The sequence below is a fragment of the Bombus fervidus genome, chromosome 8, assembly GCF_041682495.2.
Source record: "Bombus fervidus isolate BK054 chromosome 8, iyBomFerv1, whole genome shotgun sequence".
Lineage (NCBI taxonomy): Eukaryota > Metazoa > Arthropoda > Insecta > Hymenoptera > Apidae > Bombus > Bombus fervidus.
The window spans coordinates 4692307-4706183 of NC_091524.1; the positions used below are offsets into that span (position 1 = coordinate 4692307).

At 40.0% G+C, this 13877-nt stretch overlaps 1 protein-coding gene and 1 non-coding gene across 4 annotated transcripts in view; one reads left to right on the forward strand and one right to left on the reverse strand.

The window, feature by feature from the left end:
- Sesn (Sestrin) overlaps positions 1–13877 on the reverse strand; it is a 150918-nt gene that overhangs the window by 26564 nt on the left and 110477 nt on the right. Inside the window, exon 1 of one of the 3 annotated variants that reach the window (XM_072009490.1) lies at positions 3731–4456. The exons of the other annotated variants lie outside the window; for them this stretch is intronic. Within the exon in view, the coding sequence (XP_071865591.1) occupies positions 3731–3751 (21 nt within the window). The 5' untranslated portion in view covers positions 3752–4456. Of the gene's footprint in view, positions 1–3730; positions 4457–13877 lie in introns of those variants that run through there. 3 annotated transcript variants of the gene reach the window in all.
- Positions 11982–12054, forward strand: Trnaa-agc (transfer RNA alanine (anticodon AGC)). Its single transcript has one exon. It is a non-coding gene; the product is annotated as a tRNA-Ala (tRNA).

Consider the following 13877-nt stretch of genomic DNA (forward strand, 5'->3'; position numbering starts at 1 on the left):
CGAACGGGCCCGGACCCGTTCTCCGAGGTCTTCGAGAAGCGAAGGCGGCCTATGACCGCGCGCAACAACATTGAAAACCAGAACCCAGATCTCTAGAACCGGTTTACGCTTGGAAAACAATTTTACGATCTCGGGGGAGCTCGACGAGAAGGAAAGAACATATGTATATCTATATGGGAAAAGGGAAGAGAACGAGCGAAGAGAAAAGAAAAAATGGAGAAATTCGATGAGAGCCTGTCTCAACGGGCCACCATGCCCAGATGGAACGTGCACGCTCGTCACGCTTTACAAAGGAAGAAAAAGAGGGTGAAACGAAAAAAACGAGAGAAGTAAAAAAGAAAAGGAGAAAAACGAAAGGAGGGAAGTAAAGAGGAGTCGTAGGATAAAAATAATCGTTTGAAACCAGGGTAGTCTTCAAAGCTACGCACACCATCCCTTCTCTCTCTCTCCCTCTCTCTGTTAATTCCACGACCAATTTGCAGTATACTTCAAAGAGGGTCGTGAGGAACGTTAGTACAGTTTCTCGACACGATTGCATAACACGACTCTGGCGCAGAGGAAAACATTAGAAATGCAAAACTGCGCTCGGACTCGACGGAACTTGTCTCGTAACGAACTCGCTCCAGGCGAACGGTTCAACCTTCTATTATTCCTGTGCCGATCTCGTGTCACAGTCTCCATATGAAATTGAAATACGGACGTCTTTTCAGAGAGGCTATCGAGGATTTATATAAATCAAGAGGTAAAGGGCAATATACGAGACATGTTTAACCAGCCACACACGTTTATGAATGAAGCTATGACAAATAAATATGGAATGAAATTATGGCGAAATGTGGAAATTTACGTGTAAATGACGTGCCTGGCGGACTGGCCAACTTGACCAGCTAAAATCCTTATTGACTCTGCCGATTTAGCCGTAAACCGTCCCTTCCTTCTTTCTTATTGTAACATCTGCTCCGCCTTTTCTCTATTTTCCAAAGTTTATTACTTTACTTTAGTATCTACTTTCTTAGCACAAAAATAAAATTTATAATCTGTTAGAGGCTCCTCGTTTAAAATATTATATTTCTATTTACAATATACGGCAGTGTACTGGGATCTATGTGTGGATATAAATTGGATACAAGAGGGCTCGAAGCCATTCAAACGGTTTCGCAAGAAAAATGCTCCCAGAGGAAAAGCAGGAAACGCCAAACATGGCGTTACGTCCAAAAAGAAACTCCTTAGAAGCTGACTACTGAATAGTTTCTCTCTCTCCCGTAGATCGCTCAAAATGATTAGAGCAGCCTTATTTAGATTGTTCGTGCTGATTAGAGGAAGGGCCTTTCAAACGGGTTAGCGATTATTTTCGAAGCTACCCGTGTTACACTGGCTAAACGTCGAGCAAACATCGATGATTTTTTCCCTCTCGTTCGATCCGTTTCTGTCGAGGCTCAAAACCCTCTAATTATTCAAAATGCTACACGCGTTCAGGTGATCGACTCGAACAAAGCGTCGTTCAATTATCGTCCGTTGACGACAGTGAAGGAATTCCATAGGTAAACGTTCGATATGTGATAACAAGACAAACACGTACAACTCACGAGTCGAATTTATTTCAAAGCGAGCTTTTATATTCATAAATGCGTTTGTACAATATATGAAAGTCACGTTGTCCATATGTGAAAAAATATACGATGTCTGACAGAAATAATTAACGATAGGGTGGCCTTTGTTGCCATATTCATTAGATAACTCGCACGTTGCACGAAAATACAGACTCGTTTGCTGAGGTAACAATGATAAAACAACGATAAATTTCTATGACAAAGATCGAAATGCGTCAATGAAACGATCAATATACAGAACGAAAATTAACAACGTGGCTCTACTTGAATGGACGAACGTATTAACACCCGATGTGGCTAAACAGGTTGAAAAATGAAAGTTTCCGGTAAAATTAATGTATTTAACGAGTGTTAATATCGAACGTTATGTAGTATAAGAGGAAGAAAAACAAAAGTTTGGGAATTTAGGGAACTGTAATAAAAAATGACTAAACGTGACGAAGAAGGTGACGATATAAATAGTGGAAATTATTGCAAGTGCCTTGGTATTTATTAATGGACGAGCTATCGACAGGAAAACTTTTACAAAGGTACAGAAAACAATAATCGATTTCGAAATGCTCACGTCGTTGGCTTGCAATGTTAAAAAGGTATGAAATTTATGAGTAGGAAGTGGATGGTTACTGTGAAATCAACAAACTGACATCCACAGTAGCTGAGCAAAGCTAGGTCGATTTTGGGTGAATGCTCAGGATGATGAAACGCGTCAATAAAATTGGCAAAGTGACACAGGGCCGCGGTTAAGTAAGGGAGGGATAAATGTCTGACGCAAGAACAGAGACTGCTGCGAGTCATCCACGAGCCAGGTTCACCTGCTAACTCCCAATGAAGGAAGTGGTGTAAATACTGTAAAGAGAATATTTCGTCGCATTATGAAATTATGTTCGAGATTTCTGATCTGTCCGCGAGAATAAATCGAAGAATCTGCCAAGATTGTCATGAATCGATAGGGATTAGGTCAATATCGAATTTAGGAAAATTCAATATAGAAATTTGTAAGACTGAATTTAAAAGAGAATTTTGCAAATTTAAAAATAAAAATTTTAAAAGCTTAAATCTTCAGAAACTTGAAAGTTACGACGGTCCGGCCATCGGCGAAAATTCGATCGACTTGCTCCGATTAGAGATACGACCAGCACGAGAAAAGAGTAATGTTTCACGAATCTTCTTTTATGGAAGCGTTATTTCCAGACAATCAACCCTTTATTCGTTATCGAACGAGCGTAACGCATACGAACAAATCCGCGTAAAAAATGAGCTGGAGTCCGATCCTCACGCGCGATATATCGGTCTCACGCAGCTTCTCTTCGAACGAACTACAATTTAACGAACTATACACGTGAATCGAATGGTTACGCTTTCGTCTAAATAGAATCAATTACCCGGTCTCGTCTATGTTATCGAATCGAATATATCGAGAGAGTTCTCTATTTTTCGTCAATTTAACGATGTGCGATTCGATCTATTCGAGTATGGATGATGAAAAAAAGATGGATGCTTACAACGATCGAAGAGATCGACCGAAGCATCGTATATACATACATAGCGATTCAAATACAATAATACGAAGCTAAATATTAAAAATGAGCATATGACAGATTACGTTTTAAATAGGAATTGAACATGCTTCAAAATTCGGAATTAATTCGGGGGAACGCATACGGAATATTAATTCGACGGTATTACAAGAAATGTCGCGATATTCAAGCGACATTCCTCGATCCCTTTTGTCTCCTTTCAACCCTTTCGACCGACCATTTTTTTTCCCTTACTTCGTATTACACTCTGTCTTTACTCGATGAATCGTAAGGTCTCGGTGACTTACCGAATGCGCCGGTCGCATGCGTGAGCGAATAGAAAGATACACACGTATATGATGAATGCCGGTACACGCAGATACGTCTATATAGGCTGTAATTACGAGAAACACGAAGAAGCCCGAAAAGCCGGTCGATCCTCCCCCTCGCTGTTACCAAGCGAAAAAGAAAAAAAAAAAAACCCGGTAGGTAGCGACAGGCGCATTCGTCTCGAAAGCGACCAGCAGGTCGGTTTCCTGAGCCGAGATTTAAAATTTAAACAAATCAAAGAGAAAAATGAAAAAAAATGTGTAAAAAACTCACGTCATTTCCAATCTGACCCATGCTGGCGGCACCACCACAATTCGCGATTGTATCCGCCTTGGGGTAAGACTCGGTCACGTTAGCCACAGGAATTTTGGACGATTTTAATAAATACACTATATATATATATGTATATATATTATACGTATGAAAGAGATATTACACGAAAGACTTCGGCAGACGTATATAATAACGTAAAAACGTACGGGTATATATTGTACGTAATAAAAAAGGGAAAAGGTCTCTCTTCAGTCCCTTGACGATCTAAAGCTCTTTTGGTAAAAAAACGACGGGTATATACGTATATACGTGACGTCGCGAAATTTAGAAGAATTGTTTTCACCGGTAAGTCTTAACGGTAGGTTTTCCTTTGGGATAGAACGTCCGTGAGTTATCACACGCGAGGAACACCGGCGAGAAATTACCAATCATAATAAATATCACAGAAATATTGCTCGTACCCTGGCGTTGGGTATTATGTATGCGACAGGCTCTATTTGATCTTCTCGTACGGCTGCACAATTTTTTATAAAAGTACAATCGAACGGTACAAAAGCAGTAAATGTAATAGAAAAAAGAAGGTAGAAAAGACTATGATCGTTCACAACACCGACACATAATTAGGAAGAGCACAAGAATCAGGTTACACTGGACATTACGTGCTGGGGGTTTGCTACGGAGAACGATGTATACGGAAAGAGAGCCGGTTGCTAACTGACGATAAGTGATGCTTCGATAGTCGAGCTAAGCTACGAGCTGCGATCATCTGGTCGAGGTAGCGTGGTGGGGAACGAACAGCTGGTGGGGAGACTTGCCGGTTCCCCGGACTTGCCATTGGTCGACAGTGCCGTAGCAACAGCGCGTACCATGCCAGGGTCGTTAAAGCGAAATTCTGATAAAGCGCATAAAAAGACGAGGGTTTTGCTTTCAGATAATTCGTGATTCATTGCAACGTTTCGTGAATATCTAACTTGGTTATGCGTTCGGTTAAAGTCAACGGGCAACAGGGGAGAGGGGACCATTGGTGGGGACGTTAGTGTAGGTAGCTATAGATACGGGGCTGGTGCACGCAGGCAGCCGGCTTGATCAGCTGATGCCTTAGCAACAGGAGTACGAACTGTGCTAAAAATATCGATCCCATCTGATTATCAGCACGATGTAAGTTGTAACGTGTTATGCGGTCCACTGGTAAAAGTGTAAAAGTAAACGAAGAACGCCGGCCTGTTTCGTACTTCCCTTGACTTCTCGGCTTAAAATGTCGGGAGAAAGTCAAAATCATGGGTTTGAAACGCGTGTTGCTGCATACGAGCACGAAAGTAGCAGAATCTACACCGGTTGCTGTCCGATTTGTATATCTCTACTCTAAATACACTTTCATTGTCGTTACCTGGTAGTTTGTCACCGTTCTCGCGAAACGACAACCGGTAATCTCCCCTTGCATAACTGAAAAGTATATAATCCTCGAGAAGGTGGAACGTTCGCTGTTTATCAGCGTTAATGAACAGACTCTTTCTCAGTGAAGAGGCTACGTTATCGCGATGGATGTATGTACATAGGAGGACGCTATGATTCGTGAATATTCCTCGTAACTGTTCGGATCAATGAAACTATCCGGTCTCTTTGTATGCAGGGAAGAGATGATGAAGACCTTTCAGGGCCTTTAAGGTTCCTTTGTCTTCCAAGGACAACATGAAATAATGACCTGGCCGGAAAGGAAGAAGGGCTCTTTCCCCTTTTCATTTCCGCAAAATACCTGCGACCCTTTGTCACGAGTACGAGATGTCACGATGCCACCGCATCACAGAATTTTTCATGCGAACGAACCCAAAAAAATCCCTCGTACCGAGTCGCGTGGTCTAACTAGACGTCTCCTCATCGTAAGAATAGAAGCACCGTGTCAGCAGCCGCAACGTCTAGCACAATGACGCTGATTGCGTCTAGTCACTCGGCTTTTCGATGACGATCGATGATGACGAACCATTAATCGAACTGCGTTTGAAATTGTTCCAGAGCCAGAAACGAAACCGTTCTCGGTTTTCGATACCGAGAAGAACGTACCAGCATCACGGTCGGTGTGTTAATGCAAGGCTAATGAAACCTCTAGAGGGAAATTCGCTCGGGAAATGTATTACAATTTTTTCATTGTTTCAATAAATACCCTATGGATTTTAATATTTCCTTTAAAATTTTAAAATACTCACAAAGAAAAGGAAAGCCCGCTTAGAGGCCAGTTCCGAGAAAAGGCCGGTTTAAAGGGCCGGAGCAGCTTGCTCCCGGAAACAGCTGCAGAACCTCACTTCTGTGCGTTCGGTGTAAAATATAATAAATCCTAATGTACAACATAGAGGGAAGGGAAGGTCTTTTAAAGCGCAATCGAGGTTTCGAGATTTTCTCGGTCAATCGGTTTCCAGGAAGGCCGACGATCTCTCAGCTCGAACTATGTCGTTGCGATGAGAGACATCAAAGTTTCTACATACATATTATGTATTTCGTATTCCCGGGAGCGGGCATTTGGGCGAGGTTAGTATTGGAAGCGCGAAGAGGTCAACGTTCGGGAAAGCGCCTCTCGTTACGGCACTGCCATACGATATTATAGGCCCCGTCGCTCGGAAATCCCCTTCTCCCAATCCACCACCGTCCCGTACACTCCTACTTCGCTCTCTGTCCTTCTTTCACCACCAACTCCTACTATCTCTTTTCCTCGATGCCCGTTTTCCTCTCCTTTTCCTTCTTCCTCGTATATGTATAGCTTCTATATCTTTTTCCGTCTCTTTTTATTCTCCTCCCCCACCATGGCATGCACTCTTTTGCCGTGTCTCTTTCTCGCGTCTTTCTCTTGTTCATTCCCTACATCGCGATATTTCACCGTGCCTCTTTTCTCCGTTTCCACGCCCTCCTTCAACATCCATCCGTCTTTCTCATTCCGCTTTAATCCCCTATTTCTTTTCTCGCTCTTTATCCAGTCTGTCTCGTTCATGTGCATCCCCCGCCTCCTCCCTACATCTCCCTACACCAAACGACCGAGCAACACTCTCGGTAGCTTCGTTTTGTTCTTGCTTTCTCCGCTTTTCCGCTTTTTTTCCAACCACCCCTCCACTATATTATAACCACGCGTCACCGTCTAACCCGTGACCGATCTATCTATCCCTTTCTCTTTTCCTTCGTTTCTTTCTCTTGCTCGTTCTTTCCTAGCGTGCAATAGCTTTCAGCCGGTCGCACGCATTGTGCCGTTATAACGGAAGAGAAGACTACTCTCTATGCGTTGCAACGGTCAGCTGTTGCTAGCAAAATCATCGAAATGGTCTCGTCAGCTGCCACTAGACGACACGGACTGCTAGGTTGATGTTTGATCGAGAAAAACCATCGGTTGGATCGCAGGACGCTGAGTCACGTTATCGAAATCATTATACTCTTTATACAGGTTCCTGTAAGTGCTTTTAGGTGCATACAAGCACCCGAAGTAATGGATAATAAATAAGCCGCGAATGTTTGCGCATTAATGAAAAATTTAAAGATATAAGAGTGCAAAGAGCGCGCACAATATATAAAGATATATAAAATCTTTAAAGTATAGTGTAGTTCAATTTCGAGTCGGTATTAAGTTCTATCTCTTTGCATGTTCATAAAAATATGAATGTCTATAAAAATCCGCAGTCAACAAGTACAGAAGAGCAATATGAAGTCGTTGTAACTAGACAGATTTATATTCTCAATGATGCAACGTACACGATCATCCGATCTCGTTGTTAAAGCTACGTAACGAACTGTATCATGATAATAAAAAAAAAGAAGTGTGTCGCAGCAAGAACAGGAGCACGACAGACGCGAAGGAAAATAGCGGAATGATTGATCGACGCGTCTAATCGGCCGCCATGACTTAACCGAAGTGCTCGTTCTTCCTTTTTTTCTCCCTCTTGCTCTGAGCGAACTCTCATCGAACTGGCGGATCAAGGCCGCCGATGCAAAAACACTTTAGAATCCTTTCGCGGCGATGAGTCACATTGCGAACCCGGCAAGGTATTACGTGGCAATGAAACGTTTCAGCTGTAACGTTACCAACTATCGTTCCATTACATTGTGACGAACTGCAAATCGCCGGTGTAGATTAACGGATCGCGTTCATCTCCGGTTGCAAAATAGACTTATCTATCCGCGGAATTCCTTTCTCGTCACCCCTGTCTTATACGTATATCAAACTTCTCTTTTCTCTTTTTTTTTTTATCTTCGTATTAACGTTGGGAATTTTATAATTATGCCGACGCTTCATCGATAGGAGATTATCTGGTCTGTCTTTTCTACATAAACTCATCAGGCAGTGTCCTATGCTCTTACAGTGAATTCCCTGTTATTCGGTCTCGCTTTAACAGGACACATTTCAGTTAAGATAAAAACAATTGACCAGCAGAAAAATTATTGACACGTTTTACGACGACTTCTTGTCGTCAGAGTTTTAATAAAATCGACAAAATACAATAACAATAATAAGTTTTGATAGTTTGTGAGAAATTGCGCGACGGAACGCGAAGGACGTCGATGTAGCTTTGAGTCACGAGGGAATGAGTCATCATAATGTCCTACACTAAAACGACGTCCGATAAGCGGCGTTACAGTGCTTGTTGCAAGATAAAAAATGGTCACGAATTAGTTGATGAGGCAACGAGCAAACAGATATCGAGATGGTAGACGATGGACGAGCACGTGCCGAAGACACGCGAACTGTCATAACCACGGAAAGAAACACAACTGCAACATTGGAAAAGAACCAGCGCGGAAGTCAAGAGGGCTGTTTCCAGAATAGCGAGTAAATCAAGAGGGAAGTTCTGTTCAACTCTCTTGGCTCTCCTTCGTTTTCCTTTTTTCTTTGTCGTTCGTGTTGCGCAATAATGCCTTACGGACCGAGAACTCCGGAGGATCGTAAAAGTTGCGAACACGCACAGCCTGACACTTTCTCCCTTCCATGTTGAAACTAGTGGAACTAGAACGTTCTTTTTTATCCTTTTTCTATAATCTTGAGCGTTTTCTATAACGATGTTATGCTACAACTTTCCTTTATATTCCTATATCGTATCTGTGTCTTATCGCTTCTTATAGGTCTATTCTCATTTCTTAAATTTTCTTCGTACGTATGCATCCTCCGTTTCTGCTTATCTCTTTCATCTATTCTTTTTTTTTTTTTATTTCTATATTTATTTTTCTTTCACCTATATTAATCTGTTATATCGAAGCGGCAAATAAAATTTTATATATTCAATAAACTAATTTTAAAGTATTACAAGTACTTATATAATAATTATAATAGTTGGAGGAAATCTCTTTTCAGCTGCAATTTCTTCAGTTTCTTTAGTTCGTAAAAACATAAATTTGCGTAAATATTAATAATGTGTCCGCAGATGTCTTTCTTGAATTAAATTCCAACACAGAGAGCAATATGTTTCATACATACATACGTCGACGCTGAGAATAATCGAATGAGACACAATATCAAATTTAATTCAATATATGACTGCAAAGGATTAACAATTATTAAAGTAAATTGCGTAATATTTTTTAAGAGATCTTTTAATGAATTCTTCTCTTTCATGTTGATAATTCATAATCTCTAGTCTTTGATATTTAAGTAAACTATATCTAAATCTAAACTTTGTAGCTGTTGTTGACTGCTTATCGATGTAAAGTGTAAGAACCGAATAATCTACACATGTGGTATTAACATGTTTTTCCAAAGAAGTTCAAAGGTGCAAATATGTACCAACAAACTTGTGTACAGACATTTCGACCGATTAAAGATACCTTTGTTCTAACCATGACTCACTATTCGAGTCAAGTCGCCGACATTTTCTTTGGCTAGTGTGTTATCGGACTGTGTAAAACGTTTTTATGGCACGAGCCACGCTTTTGGACCACGTGGCATTAGTGGATCATCTTTATCTTTGCTAATGACGCATCATTGTACATAAAAGCCTTCGAAACAATGGAGACCGAATTATTATCGGTCGAAGTGGAGCAAGAAGCCACAATGAAGCAGAAGACCGAAATCCATGAATTTTAATGACACGAAAGACCATTACCAAATTTTACTGCCGAATCGTGTGTATAATACTTTAAAATTCAAACAAATTTTTTCATTTTATATACATAAGAGCCGTTCAGAAGCCATTTGCATCGGCTCCATAAATTAGAATTTACTACTTTTTTTTTATTTATTTTATTTATTTCTCTTTATGTGATTTCTTACGATAAATAATTTATAGAAATAATTCATTTGTTTATCGAGAACTGAATATTAACCGTGTACTTAGGCAATGGAACTAAGAAATTAACAAAAAATGAAGTCGATCACTTTAGCTTCTAAGAAACTTGCTAATTAATTTAGAAAGCTGCAGCTCTCTTCCATTTCGATGATTTTTAATATGTTGTAGAAATCAATATTTTGAACTTTTTCCTTTGCGTGTTACCGCCAGACTCTTCTAGTTTTCGAGATATAAATTTGTAAAAATTGACGATGCCGCTACAATGAATTTTGCCCGTATGTGTGCGTGTCTGTGACATTTGCAAGTTCGTTGCTTGGCGATCTGTTTACATCCGTCAGCCACTGATATCCTTTATCTTTGTTCTATACTTTACGAATCTAAATAGTCATTCACAATCGCATATGCGAGACAGCAAGAAACATCTTTGAAAATTTCTTCGAACGACAACACAATTTTGACTGAAATATTTCCAATTTCAGATGATGACAATAAAATATAAAACATCATGAATTGTAATTATATTATTGTTTATCACTCAAATTTATGACCGGCTGTCCCACATCGGCCGGATATAAAAAACTAATCCAAACCTAATCCGGGCCATTGATGGTGTTACGTCCGGTGACTATGTTCGAGGCGGCCAACAAATGTGCAAATAGAATTAAGTGGATCGCAATAATCCTAAGGAACTGTCATAAAAGGAGGCTTTTTGATTTACTATTAAGGTCGTCAATTGGCATAAAACATCTTTGAGTCAAAAGATTCCTTATGGTTATTGCTCCATCAAGTAAAAATTGGGTAAATTAGCTTTTCCCATATTTGCCGGAATTCTACCCGCAAGCGACAAATGGTAGGTCGATGACCATCGAGCAATAGTTTTCCTTAGCAACAGGATCGTCACCCAACTTCACTGATTCATCATCTTTGGAACAGTAAACATCTCTTTATCGGCTTTACATCTTTACTTTACTTGTACATTACGCACCAACGTAACTATCTTTTCTACAAAGTTGTTGGAAATATATATTATCTTTGAACTGTTAATCAAGCATTCTACTCATTAAACCATCTCTATTATCCTAATCGAAATAAACATCGAAACAAATTTTGTTTTCTTTTTTTTTTTATTGGAGAGTATTTTACAATCAATTCTCATTGATAATTATAAGTAAATTATTCTGGCGTGTTACTATAACGTGAATCATAAATGATTATCGTATGTTTGATTCTAGCTAAACCTAATGTTTAAATCTAGAGGGTAATGTCTTTTTAGCCTGTGGATCTGACCCGTCATGAAGAAACAGATGTAATCACTTTTAATACGCAGTTGTATACAGAATTGTAACCTGAATTGATCCCAGAATACTCAAGCTCACCCAGTCCCCGTTTACATGCACTACGTATAAACAAAAGATAAGAGTTGGGTTTGGGTTAGCTTTTTAAATCGAGGCGCCGCAGCCGCGCTGCAAGGCGGCCGATAACCGATACCAACGCATACGCACAATTATAGACAGAATTCAGTGTAGTAGTAGTACCGAGAGATTTTTGCCTATATCTCGAGAACTAAGACCGAGCGGCAGTTACACGTGTAGCAAAACCTATATAGAATCAATTGCTGCCAATTGGAAATCCAAGATGGCAGCAACTTTCGAAGTAATTAGCAGAAGCTCGTATATCGTTCGAATTTTTTGATATAATTTTCGATTCAGTAATTATGTTCGTTATATTGTATCATTGCCATTTAGTTAAACGATAGAGTGCAACGATCTGACATACACTGACGATGATTCAACAATGACCAATACAGAGGAGACCCTCGATAAACGAATTCCTCGAAGGACAATAGTTCGATTCTTGCGTCTAATCGGTTGCATCGACTTCTTAATTAACCGGCTGTCAATTAACGCTGCCAAGTCAGCGAAAAATCAATTAGAAGAAATTGTGTCACGCTATCGGAGCTTTGCTCCGGAAGTTTCGCGGAATTCCAGCGCCTGTTATCAGGGGGCGTAGCTCAGATGGTAGAGCGCTCGCTTAGCATGCGAGAGGTACCGGGATCGATGCCCGGCGCCTCCAAGTTGGTTTTTTTTTTCCTGTCAAAATTATCATTAAACGAGTCATTTTCAACGATCTTATAATTCCATTAAGCGTGTACGAATTTCATTTCTAAATACGAGTATCGTTTTCAAACGAATGGACGATTTTATACGATATGAAATATGAAGATTACAGCGGAGAACCATGACAAGTACATTTCCTGGTTCCAGTGTCATTATGCGATCAGGGGAGGAGAATTTGAACGTGACGTAATCGAAAATGAGCATCTGCTAGCTCCAAAGACGTGTATTTTAAAAATAGCTGACAAATTGACGAAGTTTTGTGGAAGCCAAGATATTTTATAAATTTTGGGCGGGATGAAAGAACACATGTTTAGCTTCGAAAATAGATTTTGGAAACACGGGATTGGTTGAGAAACTGCTTCTCTGTAAAAGATAGACTTGTCATGTTCTTCCTCTGCAGTCTTCATATATCGCGATACTTCGTTCCACTACTTAATTTTTTACGTAGAAAAGGAATATGTATGAGTTATAGACCAACGTGATAGGTTACATAAAAAATGTGCTACTTGATACACCAGTTACTACGTTACGAGAATCGGAGCCACAAATTGAAACCCGATGTCGGGTAGCAAGGGAAAGGCGCAGAATATTTGAGCACGTGTGGTACTCCATAAAGCGAACTCTAATGAATGAGAATCGTATCGAACATTTGTCATAGACGAATATGTTCCCTACCCTTGTGTCTATCACAGCCGGGTAGTTTGACAACTCCTGATAAGTCACGTACATGTGACGATGTCATGGATACTTGAGAACTATCTCTACATTTAGTATTAATAAATACGTTGTAAGCTCCGTATACATTTTGCGGAATGGTTTCGAATTTTACCAATAAAGTTATTGTTATCTCATCTCAGTTTAGCGTTAATGAAATTTGAAGATTGACATTGACGCGCGCTGTATGTACGCGAAAAATATCTACTTTATAAAGTAACTAAATCAGCGATTACATATCTATAATTTTTTATCGACACGATTAGATCATCTACGCACACAAAAATAATCGCATCTGTGTTTACACGGGAACTATGAAACATCTACATAAATAGTCATCGCAAATATAGATTAGATCGTCATCTAAATTTCGATAGGAGATTTATTTAATAAGATTTATTGAATAAGAAGGACAGCCACGTTTATCAACACGTTGTCCATGCATCTGTCACGCTACAATATCGATACTAAGTCCAGTTAAACAACGTGATACGTATTGTTTGCCCCTCAAATCAATCCGATTTTAGCAGTGACAAGTAGTGTAGCTGTTCGCAAGTTTGTTGCATTATCATACCAAACAGCTGCGGTACAAAGATTTTCTCTAATAACACGCACACGAATTGTCTGTTTCACAGATACACGAACGCTCGCTATGGCGTATAAACGCTCCTCTACTCCATCGTAAAATAATACTATGACGCAAAACGTATCGCGTTGTTCCATATTCGAAGTTACTCTGAAACGTGGTTTTGCTATTGCTATAGATCGCTATCTACGAACAATGGCTAATTTAGACCAAGAGGTTCGGAGGGAAAAGAGGTACAATAGGCAGAAAGCAGTGGCTTGGTTACCCGATGCTTCATCATTTGGCAAAAAGCTTTCTGGTCGATCAGGTTAACTTACTGTAATCACTGCATGTGAATGTAGATTTTGTTTTTCTGTAATTTAGGCTTCATTCCAAAAAATACAATTAAGATTACCAGACGTGAATATTCCTGTAAGAAAATGTCAAGTCCGAACGTCTGGGTCGACTACTTGGCCATCCTTACACTCGGCTGTAGGAAG